General features: G+C 46.8%; 1 protein-coding gene across 1 annotated transcript in view; it reads left to right on the top strand.

Moving 5' to 3' along the window:
• The window catches only part of LOC121584425 (adhesion G-protein coupled receptor V1-like), a 197,916-nt gene that overhangs the window by 65,499 nt on the left and 108,889 nt on the right, over positions 1-23,528 (top strand). Inside the window, exons 46-71 of the mRNA XM_041900302.2 lie at positions 3,511-3,657; positions 3,894-3,974; positions 4,211-4,472; positions 6,640-6,762; positions 7,391-7,613; positions 7,790-7,994; positions 8,198-8,344; positions 8,692-8,947; positions 9,244-9,446; positions 10,259-10,435; positions 10,655-10,837; positions 15,374-15,553; positions 15,675-15,839; positions 16,041-16,161; positions 16,416-16,539; positions 16,775-16,913; positions 17,183-17,368; positions 17,706-17,941; positions 18,440-18,588; positions 18,909-19,107; positions 19,462-19,681; positions 20,097-20,336; positions 20,514-20,663; positions 20,930-21,418; positions 22,212-22,355; positions 23,321-23,492. Coding sequence (XP_041756236.2) covers positions 3,511-3,657; positions 3,894-3,974; positions 4,211-4,472; positions 6,640-6,762; positions 7,391-7,613; positions 7,790-7,994; positions 8,198-8,344; positions 8,692-8,947; positions 9,244-9,446; positions 10,259-10,435; positions 10,655-10,837; positions 15,374-15,553; positions 15,675-15,839; positions 16,041-16,161; positions 16,416-16,539; positions 16,775-16,913; positions 17,183-17,368; positions 17,706-17,941; positions 18,440-18,588; positions 18,909-19,107; positions 19,462-19,681; positions 20,097-20,336; positions 20,514-20,663; positions 20,930-21,418; positions 22,212-22,355; positions 23,321-23,492 — 4,921 coding nt within the window. The remainder of the gene's footprint in view (positions 1-3,510; positions 3,658-3,893; positions 3,975-4,210; positions 4,473-6,639; positions 6,763-7,390; positions 7,614-7,789; positions 7,995-8,197; positions 8,345-8,691; positions 8,948-9,243; positions 9,447-10,258; positions 10,436-10,654; positions 10,838-15,373; positions 15,554-15,674; positions 15,840-16,040; positions 16,162-16,415; positions 16,540-16,774; positions 16,914-17,182; positions 17,369-17,705; positions 17,942-18,439; positions 18,589-18,908; positions 19,108-19,461; positions 19,682-20,096; positions 20,337-20,513; positions 20,664-20,929; positions 21,419-22,211; positions 22,356-23,320; positions 23,493-23,528) is intronic.

Raw genomic sequence — 23,528 nt, 5'->3', positions numbered from 1 at the left:
AGAGCCGTCCAGCCAGGATCCGCCAGAGCCGTCCAGCCAGGATCCGCCAGAGCCGTCCAGCCAGGATCCGCCAGAGCCGTTCAGCCAGGATCCGCCAGAGCCGTCCAGCCAGGATCCGCCAGAGCCGTCCAGCCAGGATCCGCCAGAGCCGTCCAGCCAGGATCCGCCAGAGCCGTCCAGCCAGGATCCGCCAGAGCCGTCCAGCCAGGATCCGCCAGAGCCGTCCAGCCAGGATCCGCCAGAGCCGTCCAGCCCGGATCCGCCAGAGCCGTCCAGCCCGGATCCGCCAGCCAGCCAGGATCCGCCAGAGCCAGCCAGCCAGGATCCGCCATTCAGTCCGGAGCTGCCCCTTAGTCCGGTACTGCCCCTTAGTCCGGTGCTGCCCCTGAGTCCGGTGATGCCTCTTAGTCCAGTGCCGCCCATTAACCCAGTGGGGTGTAGTTGGGGGTGGTAATGTGGAGGAGGCTAGGGAAGCGGGTGGTGACTAAGGTGGGATGGGGAGCACGACCAGGGGCAGAACCGCCACCGTGGACAGACGCCCACCCAGACCCTCCCCTAGACTGTATGCTGGTGCGCCCGGAGTTCGCACCTTTAGGGGGGGGTACTGTCACACTCTGGCTCCAGGACTTGTGTATTTGAGCCAGGGTGTATGTTGTTTTGTTGGGTTTTGGGTGATTGTTTATGTTTGCATGTCTGTCACGTTTATTTCTAGGTTGGGAGTTCTGTGTGTCTATTTCTAGGTCGTTGATTGGTGTCGTGTGACTCCCAATCGGAGGTAACGAGTGTCAGCTGTCGGCTCGTTATCTCTGATTGGGAGCCATATTTATTCGGTCTGTGTTTGCATATGGGTTGTGGGTTTTTGTTCCAAGTTCAGGCTTTGTCTCTGTTGGACTTCACTTTCGTCTTTTGTTTGTATTGACGTGCTTTTCGTATTAAAGTCATCATGTTCACTCGCAACGCTGCGCATTGGTCTGCTCATTTTCAAGACGATCGTGACAGATACACCATCCAAAGTGTAATTAATAACTTCATCATGCTCAAAGGGATATTCAATATCTGCTTTTTTTTGTTTTACCCATCTACCAATAGGTGCTCTTCTTTGTGAGGCGTTGGAAAACCTCCCTGGTCTTTGTGGTTGAATCTGTGTTTGAAATTCACCACTCGACTGATAATTGTATGTGTGGGGTACAGAGATGAGGTAGTCATGCAAAAATCATGTTAAACACTATTGCCACAGAGTGAGTCCATGCAACTGATTAAGTGACTTGTTAAGCACATTTTTACTCCTGAACTTATTTAGGCTTGCCATAAGAAAGGTGTTGAATATTTATTGACTCAAGACTTTTCAGCTTTTCAATTAATTTGTAAACATTTCTAAAAACATAATTCCACTTTGACATTATAGGGTATTGTGTGTAGGCCAGTGACAGAAAATCTAAATTTAATCAATTTAAAATTCAGGCTGTAACACAAAACATTTAGGAAAAAGTCAAGGGGTGTGAATACTTTCTGAAAGCACAGTAGTTGAACTGCATAAGAGGCCAGAAAGGATGAAGGGGTAGTGATCAACGAGGGAAGGAAGACATTAACCACTCACCCATAATAGCTTTTAGAAAACTGCCTTGCTTTGTGTTGCATATACAGTGGGGAAAAAAAGTATTTAGTCAGCCACCAATTGTGCAAGTTCTCCCACTTAAAAAGATGAGAGAGGCCTGTAATTTTCATCATAGGTACACGTCAACTATGACAGACAAAATGAGAAAAAGAAATCCAGAAAATCACATTGTAGGATTTTTAATGAATTTATTTGCAAATTATGGTGGAAAATAAGTATTTGGTCAATAACAAAAGTTTCTCAATACTTAGTTATATACCATTTGTTGGCAATGACACAGGTCAAACGTTTTCTGTAAGTCTTCACAAGGTTTTCACACACTGTTGCTGGTATTTTGGCCCATTCCTCCATGCAGATCTCCTCTAGAGCAGTGATGTTTTGGGGCTGTCGCTGGGCAACACAGACTTTCAACTCCCTCCAAAGATTTTCTATGGGGTTGAGATCTGGAGACTGGCTAGGCCACTCCAGGACCTTGAAATGCTTCTTACGAAGCCACTCCTTCGTTGCCCGGGCGGTGTGTTTGGGATCATTGTCATGCTGAAAGACCCAGCCACGTTTCGTCTTCAATGCCCTTGCTGATGGAAGGAGGTTTTCACTCAAAAATCTCACGATACATGGCCCCATTCATTCTTTCCTTTACACGGATCAGTCGTCCTGGTCCCTTTGCAGAAAAACAGCCCCCAAAGCATGATGTTTCCACCCCCATGCTTCACAGTAGGTATGGTGTCCTTTGGATGCAACTCAGCATTCTTTGTCCTCCAAACACGACGAGTTGAGTTTTTACCAAAAAGTTATATTTTGGTTTCATCTGACCATATCACATTCTCCCAATCCTCTTCTGGATCATCCAAATGCACTCTAGCAAACTTCAGACGGGCCTGGACATGTACTGGCTTAAGCAGGGGGACACGTCTTGCACTGCAGGATTTGAGTCCCTGGCGGCGTAGTGTGTTACTGATGGTAGGCTTTGTTACTTTGGTCCCAGCTCTCTGCAGGTCATTCACTAGGTCCCCCCGTGTGGTTCTGGGATTTTTGCTCACCATTCTTGTGATCATTTTGACCCCACGGGGTGAGATCTTGCGTGGAGCCCCAGATTGAGGGAGATTATCAGTGGTCTTGTATGTCTTCCATTTCCTAATAATTGCTCCCACAGTTGATTTCTTCAAACCAAGCTGCTTACCTATTGCAGATTCAGTCTTCCCAGCCTGGTGCAGGTCTACAATTGTGTTTCTGGTGTCCTTTGACAGCTCTTTCGTCTTGGCCATAGTGGAGTTTGGTGTGTGACTGTTTGAGGTTGTGGACAGGTGTATTTTATACTGATAACAAGTTCAAACACGTGCCATTAATACAGGTAACAAGTGGAGGACAGAGGAGCCTCTTAAAGAAGAAGTTACAGGTCTGTGAGAGCCAGAAATCTTGCTTGTTTATAGGTGACCAAATACTTATTTTCCACCATAATTTGCAAATAAATTCATTAAAAATCCTACAATGTGATTTTCATGAAAAGAAATTCTCAATTTGTCTGTCATAGTTGACGTGTACCTATGATGAAAATTACAGGCCTCTCTCATCTTTTTAAGTGGGAGAACATGCACAATTGGTGGCTGACTAAATACTTTTTTTCCCCACTGTACATATGCATCAGTCTATCTACAGTATATCATGATGACTGATGATTGCAATATGGGGCGGCAGGTAGTCTAGTGGTTAAGAGCGCTGGGCCAGTAACCGAAAGGTTGCTGATTCGAATCCCCGAGCCAACTAGGTGAAAAATTTAAATGTGCCCTTGAGCAAGACACTTAACCCTAATTGCTCCTGTAAGTCCCTCTGGATGAGAGCATCTGCTAAAATATAAAAAAATAAATATAATACCATGATCTCTCTCTCGTTTTCAGTCGGTGACGATCCTGGACCCTAGGGTGTGTGTGGGCTTCTCTGTGAACGGCTCATCCTATGTAGCGATCACACACACCGCCCACCCTGACTCCCCTGCTGTCAACCTGAGCCTGTTCAGAGTGCAACAGGACCTCAATCTAACCTTGGTGAAGCCTGTTACTTTTTGTACTTGACTCTTGTCTTTTCATTTGTGGTCCTTATGATGTGTTTTCTGCCTGTAGAGATGATGTAAGATCTACATAGTAATCAATTACTTACTATAAATCAATCACTCATTGGCCTTCTGTTCCTATGATTAGTTCTCTATGACAGTCACTCCATGTCATTGGCAAATGTTGAGTAGTGTATTCATTCTATTCAATATCAAACTTTTTCCCCATAGGAACAAACACTGGCTGTTGAAGCTCTTAATGTTAAACACTTCTCCATTGAAAGAAGAGACTACTTGATTGCCTCAAGCCAGGTGAGTTTGGGGGTTAAAATGAACTTGCTATAACCTGTGAGACATACCTGTACAGTACAGGTGATCTAGGACATGATATCCATAATAGAACAGGTTCAATAGACCCAAGGGAGAGCCAGGTTAGCACATCACCACATTACGATTGCCATTCTAATCAAAACGGCCAATGGATAGAGACCACACCACCTGGAGTTGATCTCAACTAGCTAGTAGCTAACTCGTCTTGTTTCTACCAGGTGTTTGTTCGGACCGGAAGTGTCTTTGCTGTCCATCAGAGCCTGGAGCTTCAGGGTGTCCTCAGCGTGTCTCCCTTCTCCCATGGAACCAGCCTCTACCTGTCTGTCTGTGTGAGGAGAGAGACGGGGGACGGCTGTATGCTGTTCCAGTGGAGTGAAGGGCGCTTCCAGAACCCTAGGCCTCTGCCTGTCGGCAGCAGAGCTCAACAAGTGGAGTCTCTCAACAAGGGAGCAGACACTCTCCTATTGGTCGTCACTGAAGGTGACCTCACGTGACCTTCTCTAAGAACCACGTCCTCTGTATTTGTGTTTGCAATCTACAATCTTCTATGTTGACATTTTGCTACGGTGCATTTTGTATTTATTGGTTATTCTCTGTGTGCTCTGAAGTGGCTTATGTGGTGTAGAGATGAAGTGGCTTAAGTGGTGCAGAGATGATGAAGTGGCTTAAGTGGTGCAGAGATGAAGTGGCTTATGTGGTGCAGAGATGATGAAGTGGCTTATGTGGTGCAGAGATGTTAAAGTGGCTTATGTGGTGCAGAGATGATGAAGTGGCTTAAGTGGTGCAGAGATGATGAAGTGGCTTAAGTGGTGCAGAGATGAAGTGGCTTATGTGGTGCAGAGATGATTAAGTGGCTTAAGTGGTGCAGAGATGGTGAAGTGGCTTATGTGGTGCAGAGATGATGAAGTGGCTTATGTGGTGCAGAGATGTTAAAGTGGCTTATGTGGTGCAGAGATGATGAAGTGGCTTAAGTGGTACAGAGATGATGAAGTGGCTTATGTGGTGCAGAGATGGTAAAGTGGCTTATGTGGTGCAGAGATTAAGTGATTTATGTGGTGCAGAGATGGTGAAGTGGCTTATGTGGTGCAGAGATGATGAAGTGACTTATGTGGTGCAGAGATGGTAAAGAGGCTTATGTGGTGCAGAGATGGTAAAGAGGCTTATGTGGTGCAGAGATGGTAAAGTGGCTTATGTGGTGCAGAGATGATGAAGTGACTTATGTGGTGCAGAGATGATGAAGTGGCTTAAGTGGTACAGAGATGGCGAAGTGGTTAATGTGGTGCAGAGATGAAGTGACTTATGTGGTGCAGAGATGATGAAGTGTCTTATGTGGTGCAGAGATGGTAAAGTGGCTTATGTGGTGCAGAGATGGTAAAGTGGCTTATGTGGTGCAGAGATGGTAAAGTGGCTTATGTGGTGCAGAGATGGTAAAGTGGCTTATGTGGTACAGAGATGATGAAGTGACTTATGTGGTGCAGAGATAATGAAGTTACTTATGTGGTGCAGAGATGATGAAGTGGCTTATGTGGTGCAGAGATGATGAACTGGCTTATGTGGTGTGATGTGTATTCTTTAATGAATTAGGAGATAGAACTGGGTTAATCACGGACATTGAGTTAGAATTGTTTGTTACTGGGCTAGGAATTTAATTGGGACATTTCACTGTGTGTGTGGGGGAGTAGAGAGGAAATCTGCCCTAGGGTCAAATTACTTGCTCTTACTTAAATCCATGGCTGTCTTATCTGATGAGAGACTGAAACTAGCTTGTGGCCTTTTGACTCTCTCTTCAAACACAGTGAAGGGAGCGGCACCAGGGTTGAATAGAGTTTGGGCTAGACCTTTGTCTCCCTGGTATCTTCTTGATTGATTACAGCATGAGGGGGTGAGGTTTGTGTAATTTAGGGCCTTGTCATGTTTAAACTAAACATGAGTGTGTGTGCAAGACAGGAGAGCGAGTGATTGGTTGGAGTAATAGTTCAGCCGTCTTCAGGGAGAAAGGAAGTGGGTGTGGAGCAATAACAGAGCGGGAAAACTGAAGAGGACTATATAAGATGGAGGGAGACCGTAAGGATGTGTGCCACTCTGCAGACTGGTATCGGCTTCGTTGAAAACTTTAATAAAGTCATTTCTTGATGCAACAAAAACTCTGTAAGACCTTATTTGTAATAAAGTATAGTGGTTATTTTCCACAACAGGTGCAGAGATGATGAACTGGCTTATGTGGTACAGAGATGGTGAAGTGGCTTATGTGGTGCAGAGATGGTGTACTACAGATATGATACTTACCAGGCATAGTTAATGTGTCCCCAATCCACTGTTGACAGAACATGGTTTGTGTGCACAGATGGGAGGGTGTAAGGTCACAAAAGTCCTTATGTATATTGGAGCATGTAGTTATGGACGTTTTGATGAAACACCACGGACCACAATCCACATAATTGAAGTAGGTAGCCTCTATGATGTGAGTCTACTGGAAGGCTCACTTTAGTAGGCCATTGGGAAACCACAGGCAGGCTCAGGGGATGTCATTTATAGTAGCTGGTTGTGTCTGCCTGGCCCATAAGTAACAGAACCGCCTGTGGAAGAAAGAACAGACTGCTAACATAAAGCTGTGTCCATCTGTCCATGTGTGTGTTTTTATTCCCAGGTTCCTCTTCCTCCTGTGAGGTGTTTGTATGGGGACCCCAGCAGCAGTTCCCCCAGCACAGCCAGTCTATCCCCTACCCTGGCCTGGCCTCTGCCCAGCCCTTCACTCTACCCTCAGGAATCAGTGAGTACACACACACACACACACACACACACACACACAGCTGGTCGTTGTTCTCCACACGGGTCAACTCTGTGTATTATCATTCAATCAATATTATCAGAGTTGCCACAAATTATGACAATCATGATGATGATGATTATTAAAATGATAATTATGATGACGACGATGACCATGTTAATTCAAAGACACCTAAGTACGTGATGCTTAGCCAAAATGTGAGTTATTCTCACTCAGACATCTCTTTAACATTTTGACTCCTGGTTACCCCACTAAAGGCATGACACTGTATCACTCTCTGTATCTCTCTCTATATATCTCTCTCTATATATATCTCTCTCTATATATACATTTCTCTCTCTGTATCTCTCTCTCTCTCAATTCAATTCAATTCAAATTAAGGACTTTATTGGCATGGGAAACGTATGTTAACATTGCCAAAGAAAGTGAAGTAGATAGTAAACAAAAGTGAAATAAACAATAAATATTAACAGTAAACATTACACTCAGAACTTCCAAAAGAATAAAGACATTTCAAATGTCATATTATGTATATATATATACAGTGTTGTAACAATGTGCAAATAGTTAAAGTACAAACTCTCTCTGTGTCTCTCTGTGTGTCTCATAGCCCATGTCCTGCTGGCAGGGAGGAACGGCTCAGCGCTGTACACGTGGAGGTCTGACATCAGCCTGTTTGCCCTGGTGCTCAGGTCTCCTCCAGCCTCCAACTTCCTCTCTCTCCCTCTCCCCTACTTCAACACCACCAAGAGCTTCCTAGCAGCCACCGAGCCCTCAGGCACCACCATGTATGAGCTGACCTCTGTCTCCAACCATTCTGACTTCATACCCAGGTACGGATGTGCCCCACTTTTCCCATGGCAACCCTTTACATTCAGACCAGAGGCATTGGAGATATGTTTGATCAAACTTTGAGTAAATTGTCCTTTTACGTCATCACTTGAGTCTGTTGTTCTTTGTTCATTCTTCAGTGGCTGTCTTCTCTGACCGTAATGCATTTCACTCTCAGCTATGGCAAGTTGCGTTTTGCGCCCGGTGATCGGGAGTTGGAGATGGCGGTGAACGTCATCGACGACGATGTCCCAGAGGAGGAAGAACAGTTCCGGGTGGTCCTGAAGAATCCCAAGGGAGGGGCTGAGATTGGCTTTGGTGGTCAGGTGACCGTGCTTATTCCAACCAATGATGACGCCCATGGAGTCGTAGGCTTCACACAGGTACCCTCTGTTGTTTAACTCTGATTTACAGTGAATTTCTAAATAGGTTTCTGTTGCTTGAATTTATATATCTATACATACATAGTATTTATAGTGCTAACGCTCTATGTTCATATTTTTATACCGTGATGTTCCAATACAGTTGAATGGGAAACATCTTTATGATATTACAGAACGCACTGACATTGATGCTGTCTCTCCAGGGATCTCTATCTGTGGAAGTGGAGGAGTTGGCGCAGGGCAACCCCATCTCTTTGAGTATTGAGAGGAGGAGAGGGACATTCAGGAGACTGACCGTCCACTGGGGAGCCAACGGCAGTCTGGAAGACATCTTTCCCACGTCAGGAGTGGTGAGTCTCTCTCTCTCTCTTTGTCTCTGTCTCTCTATGTGTCTCTGTCTCTCTATGTGTCTCTCTCTCTCTTGCTGTCTCTCTCTCTCTTGCTGTCTCTCTCTCTCTCTCTCTCTCTCTCTCTCTCTCTCTCTCTCTCTCTCTCTCTCTCTCTCTCTCTCTCTCTCTCTCTCTCTCATGGCTAACTTCCAGAGCATGTGTTAGAAATAGAGAAATAGAAGAGATACAAAACAACTCACTGATGTGCCATTTCTAGTTTAGTTCATTGGTTGCGAATTAACTTCCTGGATTGGCTGAGCTACAGAGGAACAGACATCCACCCTGCTGTCCTCTACCGTGTTTCTCAGGTGACCTTTTCCCCGGGCCAGGTGATGGCTACCATCTCTCTGACCGTGATAGCGGATATCATCCCTGAGCTGAGGGAGAGGGTCACCATCACCCTGCTGGATGTCATCACTGTGGGCCTAGACCAGCATTCCAGGGGGGCGTTGATTGACCCCCAGAGAGCACAGGCCCTCCTCACCATCCTGCCCAACGGCTCGCCCTACGGGGTGATAGGCTGGCACCTGGACTCCCAGTACCTCCTCACACAGGAGCCTCAGAGTAAGGGACCAGCTGTTTGTATTGTTATACAGTGATTTTTTTCTTTTCTTCTAATGTGTATAGTTAAAAATAAACCATATTTGAACAATGAACATTTTTAAAGCTACTGAAGTGTTTGGTTACTTGTGTAAAATAGGTTGTCATGAGCGATCACAACTTGATTTGACAGGCACTATGACGTTGATGTGACTCATTACTACATATTATCCAATCTGTTTCTGTCCTTGCACAGGCTATGAGGTTTAGGTAAGTTGTCTAATGCTCCTTATCCATGTTTGTCTCTGCTTTCACCCCAGAGAGTCCCACTAATGTCACCCTGACCATTGTGAGGGAGCAGGAGGCATCTGGGGAGGTGGCAGTGCACTACCAGACAGGACCAGCCCTATCCAAGCCCCCCTCCAACCAGGCCAGCGCCCCACAGGACTACACACCCCGGGAGGGCACCGTCATCATGAAGGAGAATGCCACCCTTGCCCTCATCACCATCACCATACTACCGGTACGAATAGAATAAAATAGAATAGAATAGAATAGAATAGAATAGAAATGTATAGAATATTACTTTATCGACAAACCATCACCAAGACTCATCCTGGGATGACTGGGGACATGGCCCTATAATCCTCCTCTCCCTCTCCCTCTCCTCTTCCACCCCAGCAGTGTAAATCTAGATTGGTTCAGCAGACAGCATGGCTTTCTGCCTCTTCTGCCTGCTTTCTGCATATTCTGGCTGCTTTCTGCCTGTTCTGGCTGCTTTCTCCCTGTTCTGGCTGCTTTCTCCCTGTTCTGGCTGCTTTCTGCCTGTTCTGGCTGCTTTCTGCCTACAGCTAAGGCCTATACTAGGTCTAAAACCATCAGTGTTGGCCTGCCACTGAGGAAACCAACGACTTATCTCCCATCAGAATACATCTGTTCCTAGTAAATTGCAGTGCTGAGTGGCTATTTTAATGGTAACTATTATTGTGTTTTGTTAAGAGTGAGAGGAAGTTTTGAAAACATGGCCTTGGTTTCTATGTGCTCTGAAACTACCAGCATTCATGGGTTGGGCATTAGAAATTGTTTTCCTTTCTCCTGATTTAGCAGGCAACCATATCCCACAGTGTTGGTCAGGTCCTCCATAGCTGAGGGCTGTGTGTGTGTGTGTGTGTGTGTGTGTGTGTGTGTGTGTGTGTGTGTGTGTGTGTGTGTGTGTGTGTGTGTGTGTGTGTGTGTGTGTGTGTGTGTGTGTGTGTGTGTGTGTGTGTGTGTGTGTGTGTGTGTGTGTGTGTGTGTGTGTGTGTGTGTGTGTGTGTATATATATATATCAACTAGGATGAGGCTCCGGAGCTGGCTGAGAGTTTCCTGGTGAACATCACAGGCGTGGAGCTGGTGGGGGGGTTGACTGGGGCGGCCCAACCCAGTGTGAAGAGGCCTGGCATGGAGGTGGCAGAGGTCACTATCCAGGAGAACGATGACCCACGGGGGATCCTGCAGTTCAACATCTCCCAGGTAATACTTTACACTACTACCTCTGCCCACAATTGTCCTTCAATATAACACTCCATTCCTTTATTCTCCTTGAATATAACACTCCATTCCTTTCTAAAGTATATCACAACACCTTACAACAGTAACTACATGATGCTCTAAGGTTTAGAGATTATCTGAAAGCTATGCCACAAATAGGTATGTTAATGCTTCAACTCTGTTTCTGTGTCTAATTCTTAGGAAGAGTCCGGAGAGGTGCTGGCCTATGAGGTGGCTCCGCCCGGAAATGTCCTCCGTCTAGCAGTGGTGCGATTGGCTGGCAGGACTGGGAGAGTGGTGGTGTACTGGGAGGCTCGGCCAATCACTGCCAGTCTCGATGACTTCACTCCCGCTTCTGGGAATATCACCTTTCAAGATGGCCAGGTAATTTCATTACAACTAGGGTTAGAGAGTTTCTCCGGTTAGGTCACATAGTTACAGTGCTGCTTGAAAGTATGTGAACCCTACAGGGCTGGTCATTATTTTGCTATAAAATAAACATATAAAATCCTTATCTAAACCCCAATTCGTAATAAAGACACTTAAGTGTTTTAGTACTATATCTCTTGACACAATGATGAAAATAATCATGGCCTCTAAACCTTCAAGCTGCATACTGGATCCTATTCCTACTAAACTGCTGAAGGAGCTGCTTCCTGTGCTTGGCCCTCCTATGTTGAACATAATAAACAGCTCTCTATCCACCGGATGTGTACCAAACTCACTAAAAGTGGCAGTGATAAAGCCTCTCTTGAAAAAGCCAAACCTTGACCCGGAAAATATAAAAAACTATCGGCCTATATCGAATCTTCCATTCCTCTCAAAAATTTTAGAAAAAGCTGTTGCGCAGCAACTCACTGCCTTTCTGAAGACAAACAATGTATACGAAATGCTTCAGTCTGGTTTTAGACCCCATCATAGCACTGAGACTGCACTTGTGAAGGTGGTAAATGACCTTTTAATGGCGTCAGACCGAGGCTCTGCATCTGTCCTCGTGCTACTAGACCTTAGTGCTGCCTTTGACACTATCGATCACCACATTCTTTTGGAGAGACTGGAAACCCAAATTGGTCTACACGGACAAGTTCTGGCCTGGTTTAGATCTTACCTGTCGGAAAGATATCAGTTTGTCTCTGTGAATGGTCTGTCCTCCGACAAATCAACTGTACATTTCGGTGTTCCTCAAGGTTCCGTTTTAGGACCACTATTGTTTTCACTATATATTTTACCTCTTGGGGATGTTATTCGAAAACATAATGTTAACTTTCACTGCTATGCGGATGACACACAGCTGTACATTTCAATGAAACATGGTGAAGCCCCAAAATTGCCCTCGCTAGAAGCCTGTGTTTCAGACATAAGGAAGTGGATGGCTGAAAACTTTCTACTTTTAAACTCGGACAAAACAGAGATGCTTGTTCTAGGTCCCAAGAAACAAAGAGATCTTCTGTTAAATCTGACAATTCATCTTGATGGTTGTAAAGTCGTCTCAAATAAAACTGTGAAGGACCTCGGCGTTACTCTTGACCCTGATCTCTCTTTTGACGAACATATCAAGACTGTTTCAAGGACAGCTTTTTTCCATCTACGTAACATTGCAAAAATCAGAAATGTTCTGTCCAAAAATGATGCAGAAAAATTAATCCATGCATTTGTTACTTCTAGGTTAGACTACTGCAATGCTCTACTTTCCGGCTACCCGGATAAAGCACTAAATAAACTTCAGTTAGTGCTAAATACGGCTGCTAGAATCCTGACTAGAACCAAGAAATTTGATCATATTACTCCAGTGCTAGCTTCCCTACACTGGCTTCCTGTTAAGGCAAGGGCTGATTTCAAGGTTTTACTGTTAACCTATAAAAGCGTTACATGGGCTTGCTCCTACCTATCTTTCCGAGTTGGTCCTGCCGTACATACCAATACGTACGCTACGGTCACAAGACGCAGGCCTCCTAATTGTCCCTAGAATTTCTAAGCAAACAGCGGGAGGCAGGGCTTTCTCCTATAGATCTCCATTTTTATGGAACAGTTTGCCTACCCATGTGAGAGACGCAGACTCGGTCTCAACCTTTAAGTCTTTACTGAAGACTTATCTCTTCAGTAGGTCATATGATTGAGTGTAGTCTGGCCCAGGAGTGTGAAGGTGAACGGAAAGGCTCTGGAGCAACGAACAGCCCTTGCTGTCTCTGCCAGGCCGGTTCCCCTCTCTCCACTGGGGTTCTCTGCCTCTAACCCTGTTACAGGGGCTGAGTCACTGGCTTGCTGGTGCTCTTTCATGCCGTCCCTAGGAGGGGGTGCGTCACTTGAGTGGGTTGAGTTACTGACGTGATCTTCCTGTCTGGGTTGGCGCCCCCCTTGGTTTGTGCTGTGGTGGAGACCTCTGTGGGCTATACTCGGCCTTGTCTCAGGATTGTAAGTTGGTGGTTGAGGATATCCCTCTGGTGGTGCGGGGGCTGTGCTTTGGCAGAGTGGGTGGGGTTATATCCTTCCTGTTTGGCCCTGTCCGGGGTTTCTTCGGATGGGGCCACAGTGTCTCCGGACCGCTCCTGTCTCAGCCTCCAGTATTTATGCTGCAGTAGTTTATGTGTCGGGGGCTGGGGTTAGTTGGTTATACCTGGAGTACTTCTCCTGTCTTATCCAGTGTCCTGTGTGAATTTAAGTATGCTCTCTCTAATTCTCTCGTTCTCTCTTTCTCTCTGAGAACCTGAGCCCTAGGACCATACGTCAGGACTACCGGGCATGCTGACACCTTGCTGTCCCCAGTCCGCCTGGCCTTGCTGCTATTCCAGTTTCAACTGTTCTGCCTGCGGTTACGAAACCCCTACCTGTCCCAGACCTGCTGTTTTCAACTCTTAATGATCGGCTATGAAAAGCCAACTGAGAGACCTGAGCCCTAGGACCATACGTCGGGACTACCGGCCGTGGTGACTCCTTGCTGTCCCCAGTCCGCCTGGCCTTGCTGCTATTCCAGTTTCAACTGTTCTGCCTGCGGTTATGGAACCCCTACCTGTCCCAGACCTGCTGTTTTCAACTCTTAATGATCGGCTATGAAAAGCCAACTGAGATTTATTCCTGATTATTATTTGACCATGCTTGTCACTTATGAACATTTTTGAACATCTTGGCATGGTTCTGTTATAATCTCCACCCGGCACAGCCAGAAGAGGACTGGCCACCCCTCATAGCCTGGTTCCTCTCTAGGTTTCTTCCTAGGTTTTGGCCTTTCTAGGGAGTTTTTCCTAGCCACCGTGCTTCTACACCTGCATTACTAGCTGTTTGGGGTTTTAGGCTGGGTTTCTGTACAGCACTTCGAGATATTAGCTGATGTAAGAAGGGCTATATAAAATAAAATTGATTGATTGATTGAAGTAAATGACAGAAACAAAAAAATATGATATTTTCATTGTTTATTTAACAAAAGTGGTTTATTCAACAGAAACTCAGATTTGATGTGTGCAAAAATATGTGAACCACTTCAGTAAATAGCTTGTGGCACCTCCATTAGCAGCGATAACTTGGACTAAACGACTCCTATAGCCAGTAATCAGTCTCTGACATCTGTTTTGAGGGATTTTTGCCCACTCCTCCTTACAGAACTCAGCCAATTGAGTGAGGTTTGAGAGGTGTCTGGCATTAACTGCCCGCTTCAGGTCCTGCCACAGCATCTCCATTGGATTTAGGTCAGGACTTTGACCTGGCCAATCCAAAACACAAATCTTCTTTCTCCTGAGCCATTCTTTGTTAGATTTGCTTGAATGCTTTGGGTCGTTGTCTTGTTGGAAGACCCATTTTCGGCCCAGCTTTAGCTCCTTAACTGATGGCCTTACGTTCTGTTCAAGAATCTCCTGGTATATCTCAGAATTCATGGTTCCCTTAATGATGTGGAGTCGTCCAGGTCCAGAGGAGGAAAAGCAGCCCCAGATCTTGACATTCCCATCACCATGCTTGACCGTTGGGATAAGGTTATTTTGGTGGTAGGCAGTGTTGGGTTTTCGCCAAACATTGCGGTGTTGATTGTGACCAAAAAGGTCAATTTTGACTCATCGGTCCAGAGAATGGACTTCCAGAAACCTTCAGGTTTGTCCAGGTGGTCTCTGGCAAAGTTAAGACGGCAGTTTGGTTCTTTTTTGACAGCAGAGGCTTCCTCCTAGCAACCCTCCCATGAATGGCATTTCGATTCAGTGTTCTTCTAATTGTTGAAGTATGCACAGTTACCTGAGATGCAGCAAGGGAGGTCTACAAATCTCTAGATGTTATGTTTGGGTTGGCTTTTAACTGATTTATTGTTGTTCTTGGGGATATTTTGGAAGGGCGTCCACTTCTAGGCCGAGTTGCTGTCATGTTAAATGCTGTCATGTTGAGATGGTTTTATAGCCTTCCCCAGACTGATGTGCTCTCACTACCCTCGTCCTGATGTCCTCTGAGATCTCCTTTCCTCTCAGGAATGGTGTGCTTTGCATTCACCTGGATGTGTAACACCAAACTGACCAGGTTTCTTATCTCTATTTATCAGAGTCCCGCCCCAACCTCTTTCCTAACGATCTCTCCTTTGATTGGTTCATTTGGTAGTTAATTATTGACCCACCTGATTCTACTTACCTACTTGATTTAACCAATGCAACTTGGGCTTCACTTATTTTTGCACCTGCACTAATTCCTTTTTAATTTTGTTTTTCTACTACACACATGATTTCCTCTACACCAACATATGGTATTGGTAAATATAAACCTGTTATGTCAGATCAAAAAGACTGGTTCTGATTAAATTAAGATCTGTAATTGCACAAGGGAAGGGGTTCACATACTTTCAAGCAGCACTGTAAGTTAGGTCACCTAACTACGATCCACTAAGTCTAGTTGAGCTACTATGAAGGATAAGATGTATACCTCAGGTAACATAAACTTTGGTTCTGTTTGCAGGGACAGGCCGTCATCGACATCAGCATCGTGGATGACACGGAGGTGGAGTCTGTGGAGCGCTTCAGTGTGACTCTAATGCGTGTGATTGGTGGAGCCAGGCTGGGGGTGGAGACCTCTTTGACCGTCACCATCCCACCCAATGATTCACCGCTGGGCAGCTTCGGCTTCCAGGAGAAGACTGTGAGTCACAGCTCATTGTCACCCAACAAATTGCACTACAGAGGATGGATGCAGTTGTATTATCCAATCCAATCCAACTTTATTGTAAACCATTATTATGTTAAATAAAATCTCTTTCTAGTTCACTATCAGCGAGCCAGAGTTCACTAGTGACCCGGCTGCCATGGCAATGCTGACGGTGGTGCGAAGTGCGGGAGGCGAGGGGGCGGTGACACTGATGTGGCGCCTGGAGGACACGGCCCGGGACGACCTTTCACCTCTCAACGGAACACTGGTCTTCAATGAGGTCAGTATGGGGCGTGGCTAGGGAAGGTGATGGGCAGGTCAGTTGACAGTGTTTTACACTATATATGAACTAACTAGGTAACTACTTGGTAGTAATTGAAACCAAATGTAATAATAGTTGGTGCTAAATTAACAGTTTATCTTATAAATTGAAACTACAGTTTGTAGAGAAGACACTGATGTGAGACTTTGTGAACCTCAGACAGAGTCTAGGAGAACGCTGGTGATCCGGGCGCTGGCTGACGCTGTGTTGGAGGGAGACGAGAGCTTCACTGTCCAGCTCCTGGCTGCCAAGAGTGGTGCTGTCATCGACCCCATTAACGGTCAGTGTCTTTGGCTGCCTCAAGGTGTTTAAACATACAAACAGTCGCTGGTCTATGGAGAGGGGAGGGAAAAAGTTGCCCCTAGAAGCTGATCTGAGGTCAGTTTCTGCGTTTTCAATTCTAATGGTTACGGTTAAGGTTTGAGGGAGAGTAAGCTGATCCTAGATCTACGCCTAGAAGCAACTTGTGTATAAGGAGCACCGGAGGAGGGCATTAGACTGAACTGTGTCCCCTGGGTTGGTATGTGTCTTTAGGGGTAGCCACTGTGACCATCCTGGGTGACCGTGCAGCCCTGGGAATAGTGGGCATCGCTGAGGCCTCCAGGAACGTCCTCATCGGAGAACCTCAGGGAGACTATAATGGGACTGCTCTGGTCAGGTACATTTACACACAGTTACACACACATATCACTGGCTAATGGGGGAAAGCCTCACATGTTCATGGGACAGAATATTTTTGTTGTGCCATTGAGAAAGACAGTCTTGTTTTGGTTAGTAAGCGGTCAACCAAATGCATGTTGTAATGATACAATTATGTGTGTGTGTGTCTGTGTGTACTGCATGTTTGTGTGTGTGTGTGTGTGTGTGTGTGTGTGTGTATGTGTGTGTTACAGCCTTGTACGAGGCCCTGGCATCTTTGGAGAGATCCAGGTGTACTGGAACATCACTCCTGCTGTGGCCTCTGAGTTTGAGGAGCTGTCTGGCGTGGTGACCATGCGAGACAGACAGTCTGCCACCACCATCCGCCTCAAAGTATGACAATCTCTCTGACTATGGAATGATATTCATCACTATGGTCTTGTCTTGTTTTATCGTACTTCATCTTATTATTAAGTGAAAATAAATGCAAAATGAATATTTACCAATACATTTATAAAACTGTGTCCCAATATCAATAATTGACTACTACTTAGAGTGAAGTGATGTAACCTATTGTATTGACCATGCATTTTTTTACAGTATCCTAGTGTGGATATTGGGTCACAGGCTGAAGGGAGTGGTGTTTGTTGTTGTAATTTCAGGCGCTGGATGATGACACGGCAGAGGAGCGGCGTGTGTACCAGCTGACCCTGACCTCAGTCACGCCCGGGGCGGGGATCAGCCCCTCGGCCCAGCGGGCCACGATCACCATGGCAGCCAGTGATCTGCCCCATGGCCTGTTCTCCTTCCTCCAAGGCCTCGTCAGGGCCTCTGAGGAGGAGGGCAAGGTGAGAGAGCCTGGGCACTCTGGGGCCATGATCTAAAACAACCACAGTGTTGGAACTCACTAGAGGATGTCTAACTGGCTATATTTGCCCTATCAGAGCCTGGGAATAGTCTGACCTGTCCTATCCAATGGAGGGAGGGATTGAGGAAAGGACAGAGGGAGAGAAGGTGGGCTAAGGGAGCAATAGAATGGTTGAAAGTCAGAAGTGGAATTTAAGTCATTGGGCTGGTATTTAGCTGTGTTTTAGTCAAGAGTCATCATATACAGCCATGACAAATGGCCATTAAGTTGATGATATGACTGCCTGTTTTCCCCCCTCCCCCTTCTCTTTCCCCCAGGTCAATGTGACAGTGGTGCGCTCCATGGGCAGGTTTGGGAGTGTGTGGGTGACCTACCAGACAGCAGGCAGTGTAGCGGTCAGTGGAGTGGACTTCACCGGGGCCTCGGGTAGGTTACTGTTCGGCCCAGGCCAGACCACCCGTGGGGTCACGCTGAGTATCCATGACGACGACCTCCCAGAGGGGCCTGAGGAGTTCTACCTCAACATCACCACAGTGGAGCTCTTCAATGACAGGTAGGTGGACCCTAGACACTGATCTAGAGTCAGTTCTGTGCTTTCTGTCCCCCAGTTAAGGTTAGGGGCGTTGGGGAGGGAAAGCTGATCCTAGATCTGTTGCTAAGGGCAACTTCTACCCTGAGCTGCTGGTGTGGGGGTTAGGTGTGGGAGGAGAATCTCAAACCTGGTTAGTGATCTAATGACCTCTGTCGCTCTCCTGTGGTCAGTAATATGGATTTCACTGTAAGCAAGGTGGAAGGTGTGGGTGTCTGGGGTTGGAGTGGTGTGAGCGGTGGTGTAGTGCAGGATAAACACAGGTTAATGATGTTTACCCACCTTTTTTATTTAGTTTGAACGTTCACCCATCTTTTGCGGAAAAATTTATTGAAAGTATAGGCAGCGTTACTTTATTCACAACAAACGGTGATCAGCGTTTATCCACCTCCCCCCCGCTACATCACTGGGTGTGAGATGGGGTGGTGTTGTCTCTGACCTCTGTCGCTCTCCTGTGGTCAGTAATGTGGACTTCAGTGTGAGGGAGCACGGCCTGCAACGAGACCAGCCTCCAGCCATCGGCAACGTTTCCGCCGTCATGATCGTCATCCAGAAGAGTGACAACGCAGAGGGCATTCTGGAGTTCCTCCCTGACTATGTCAACATCACAGGTCAGCTTCTAACACACACACACACACACACACACGTTGACACTATTCAACATAGCTATTAGTATCAGGCGTCACTTTAGGAAGTGTCATGTCATCCTGTTAATATGTCCTGGACATTATAAAAATAGAGGGATTCTGAGAGTGGTGATTGGATGAATGCAATGTGTAAGGAATATTACAATACAGGTTTAAAGTGTACATATTGTCCCTGTCCATAATTGCACCCTATTCCCTATATAGTGCACTACTTTTGACCAGAGCCCCATAGCTGTAGCCCCAGTGTATTTGATCCTCTTCTCTCCTCTCTTGTCTCTCTCCAGTGGAGGAGGATGTGGGCAGTGTGTCCATCCCAGTGGTGAGGAGGGTGGGTTACTACGGCCTGGTCACAGCAGAGTACATCTCCAGAGGCCTGACTGCCAGGGCCGGCCTGGACTACAGCCTGAACAACGGCTCGCTCACCTTCCTCCACGGCCAAAACACCAGTCACATCAACGTGTCCATTATAGACGACCAGGACAGGTGAGTCTGTCTCTGTCTGTCTATCTGTCTCTCTCTCTCTCTCTCTCTGTCTGTCTTTCTGTTTCTCTCTCTCTCTCTGTCTGTCTTTCTGTTTCTCTCTCTCTCTCTCTCTCTCTGTCTGTCTGTCTGATCATCCAGGCCTGCTGCACCGCAGATCACCTTTAAACTGTTTCCTGTCCCAGCCACAAAACAATGTTTATTCTTTGATCATGGTATTGCTGCACATATAAATTGTTTGATCATTCTATTTCTATGAGATTGGTATATCTGTTGTGAAAGAAGTCTACAACATTCTATTAGAAAATGGATGTGAACATGAGACCTGTAATAACGCTGTCATAACTGTTCTCCCAGAGAGTACGCAGAGACGTTTGAGATCCAGCTGTCGGGCGCCACGGGCGGAGCCATACTGGGTACTCATCTGATTTCCAGGGTTACCATCGCCAAGAGCGACTCTCCCAATGGCGTGGTCCGTTTCCTGAACGTGAGCGTGATCACCCTGGTGAACCCCAACAGCACCCTGAAGTTCAGCCTGTTCCTGGAGAGGGTGGGGGGGTTCGTAGGCAACGCGACGGTAAGCCTACTGGGGCACTCCCCTCCATATGTGTCTCTCTCTCTCCCCTCTTGTTAGGCCTATAGACTCAGCCACCTTCAGGATGGTTTCACAGACTAAAAAGAATGCTCAATAGAGAATCTCCAGTGAAAGTGTGTAGTGTCTAACCGCCATGTTCTGTCTCTCTGACCCCGTAGTACAAGAGCTTGTTCACTGTCGTCATTTCTCTGCCAGATGTCCACCACTCATGCTAAACTTAATGACACTGCAATGCCTATTAGCCTATGTAATGGATAATGTCTTGATCATGTGTTTTTCATAAGGGAACGATTTGTCTGAAACTATTTGGCAGTAGTGTTAATCAATTATTTTTGTCTTTACAAGCATGAGGGTGATGCATACCAGCCAATCGGAATCATTTATCTCCTTTCCCCAGATAACATGGAGCATTCTGGGTCCCAACACCAAAGAGGTTTTACCACCCGTAAACACAGACATTGGTGAACCCGTGAACGGATCGTTCCATTTCGGAGACGGGGAGGGGGGATTGCGCACCATCGATCTGAGGATTCTCCCCCATGGGGAGGTGGAGGTGGCGGAGACCTTTGTGGTCATGCTTCAACTCCTCTCAGGCGACATGGACATTGACCCCCAAGCTGGCTCTGTCACACTCAAGGTACGTAACCGTCCCAATGAGTGACATCTCAATTTTAATACGAACCCCAGTTGTATTGAAACCATTCTGGTATCATATTGAAATTACTTCACAGGCTCTTATGGATATTAAGAGTCTCTGAATCGTGGTGATGACATGTCGTTTTCTCTTGGATTGGTGTGTTTGTGTGTGCCTCAGATTGAGAAGTTTGGAGACCCTAATGGCATAGTTCAGTTCACGGAGGAGGACCTTAGAGAGCGTGTGTACAGTGAGCCCACAGACAGCGAGGGACCGCTCAACATCTCCCTCCTCATCACGCGCAGACAAGGTGTCATGGGCAACGTTACGGTAAGACCACCTCGAGGGTGACGTCATACTGTTACAGACAGAATGAGGCTTTATAGGCAATGCTCAGGCTTTGAGTATGTACCTTTTGCTCAGGTGTACTGGAAGACTGTATGAACAGTGCAAGAAGTTTATAATACATTCACACTGTCATTACACTGTAGGTCTGATAGCATACCGCCAATTCCCAGGTATGTTATAGATGTGTGTGTGTGTGTGTGTGTGTGTGTGTGTGTGTGTGTGTGTGTGTGTGTGTGTCTTTCTCTCAGGTGCACTGGCAGATCCTGAGTGACTCTGACACAGCGGGGGACTTCTCGGCCCTCAGCGGCTCTGTGGTCATCCTGGAGGGTCAGAGGGGGGCAGAGGTGGTCCTCGCTCTTCTACCTGACACCGTGCCTGAGCTGGAGGAGCTCTACATGCTCCAGCTGAGTGCCGTGGAGGGTGGCGCCACCCTGGACACCAACCGCAGTACCACCCGCTTCAGGGTGCGCGCTAACGACGAGCCGCACGGCGTGTTCGGCCTGGAGGCGGCGCAGCAGGCGGTGGTTGTGGTGGGGAGGGGGGCCGGGTTGGTCAGACTCCTGGCCCTGAATGTGACGCGCAAGGCTGGGGCCTTCGGCAACGCCAGTGTGGGCTACCGGATCAGTACTGGGCCTGGGCTGGATGGACAGGAGCTGCTAAGGGAGGTGGCTGTGGGTAGAGTCCTGATCAAGCATGGAGAGGATTCAGCCTCTGTCTCTGTGCCAATCAGTAGTCAGGTAAGAGAGGATTCAGCCTCTGTCTCTGTGCCAATCAGTAGTCAGGTAAGAGAGGATTCAGCCTCTGTCTCTGTGCCAATCAGTAGTCAGGTAAGAGAGGATTCAGCCTCTGTCTCTGTGCCAATCAGTAGTCAGGTAAGAGAGGATTCAGCCTCTGTCTCTGTGCCAATCAGTAGTCAGGTAAGAGAGGATTCAGCCTCTGTCTCTGTGCCAATCAGTAGTCAGGTAAGAGATGATTCAGCCTCTGTGCCAATCAGTAGTCAGGTAAGAGAGGATTCAGCCTCTGTCTCTGTGCCAATCAGTAGTCAGGTAGGAGAGGATTCAGCCTCTGTCTCTGTGCCAATCAGTAGTCAGGTAAGAGAGGATTCAGCCTCTGTCTCTGTGCCAATCAGTAGTCAGGTAAGAGGGGATTCAGCCTCTGTCTCTGTGCCAATCAGTAGTCAGGTAAGAGAGGATTCAGCCTCTGTCTCTGTGCCAATCAGTAGTCAGGTAAGAGAGGATTCAGCCTCTGTCTCTGTGCCAATCAGTAGTCAGGTAAGAGAGGACTGCCAATGTTTTTATATGATTTAGAAGCATCAACGGGGGATTATGCACTCGTGCTATGAATGTATTCATACATTTTCTGGCAATTTATGAAGATAACATTGAATCTATATAGTTTTTCATAGCTTACATTTTATCACACCAAACTTGTCTCTAGTACGTAACCCTTTTGGCTACAGTGCCCTGTCACTGACCCTGCCTCTGTAGTCCTGCTTACCAGGCTGAATGTCTCTCTCTCGCTGTCTTCTAGGTGTTTCTCTCAGTGGGTGTGAACTTCACTTTTGAGCTAACAGACGTGAGCCTCCTGGGACCTCTCCTCAGCTCCCCACCTCGCCTCCTACTGGAGACCAGGGTCGCCATAGTGACCGTCCCAGAGGAAGCAGCCAGCGCTGAGGTATCAGTCAGTAACTTTATAGTAAGGTGAAGTTGCACCTAGACAATGATCTTGGGTCAGTTTTGCATTTTACCCACTAATGGTTATGGTTAGAATTGGGTTAGGGGAAGCTGATCCCAGATCTGTACCTATAGGGGAAACTTGACTCCGGAGCTAACTTTATTGTCCCAATGGGGAAGGTGTATGTACTGCATGTGTGGCTCCTCTGTTAGCCACTAGGAGGCGTAGTTACACCCATGTTGAGACCCAGCTCCATCTCCACTCCAACATTACATTGACCCAAGATGAGGAGGATGCTCTGTATCTAACTGAGTTACTGGTCTGTGGTTGGTAGCACCTCCCTGTGAACACACAACCTCTTTCAGTCATGACCTTTGAAAGGCTCATGTAACATGCACTTATTCTAAGTCAACTGACCAGCTTGGTGCTGACCACGAAATAGACTTAGCCTTTTGACCTAGCTAGCTACAACATTTACATTTTAGTCATTTAGCAGACACTCTTATCCAGAGCGACTTACAGTTAGTGAGTGCATACATGTTTTTTTTTTGTTTTTTTCATACTGGCCCCCCGTGGGAAACGAACCCAGAACCCTGGCGTTGCAAGCGCCATGCTCTACCAACTGAGCTACAACTAATCTCTCTTCTGCTAACAGACAGTATTATAAAAGCATTACAGCGATACACAGGGCTGCGGACACTCATAATGGCAACTTTGTTTCCAAGTTTCATTACCTCATTCTAAAGAGGCACCGTTACCGGGGAAATGGTCTCGAACACTCATCTTGTCCTTTTGATCCGAATGCCCCGTCGTCTTTAGTCAGCTGTTCTTCAACACAACATTCTAAAACCTGTGTAGTTTTGCCTCGTCTCTCAGGTTGTTAGATCTGTACTGGGCTTTAATGGAATACTTCTGAACTATCACATCATTCCCTATTCCTCCTCCTCTGTGTGGTGTGTATGTAGGTGGGCTTTGTCTCGTTGGCGTTGCAGGTCTCCAGTGTGGAGACGGGTGTGTGTGAGGCGCTGGTGTCCAGGACAGGGTTGTTTGGGGACGTGAGGGTGGAGTGGAGTGCAGGGTACCCCCCCGGACAGGCTCCATTAGGATTCAGGCCTGGAGTCATCACCCCCAGCTCAGGTAAGGACCTCAGAGGGAAACCGTGAGAAGAGGTTT

Source organism: Coregonus clupeaformis, chromosome 16 (assembly GCF_020615455.1).
Source record: "Coregonus clupeaformis isolate EN_2021a chromosome 16, ASM2061545v1, whole genome shotgun sequence".
Lineage (NCBI taxonomy): Eukaryota > Metazoa > Chordata > Actinopteri > Salmoniformes > Salmonidae > Coregonus > Coregonus clupeaformis.
This window is presented reverse-complemented; position numbering and strand designations above follow the sequence as displayed.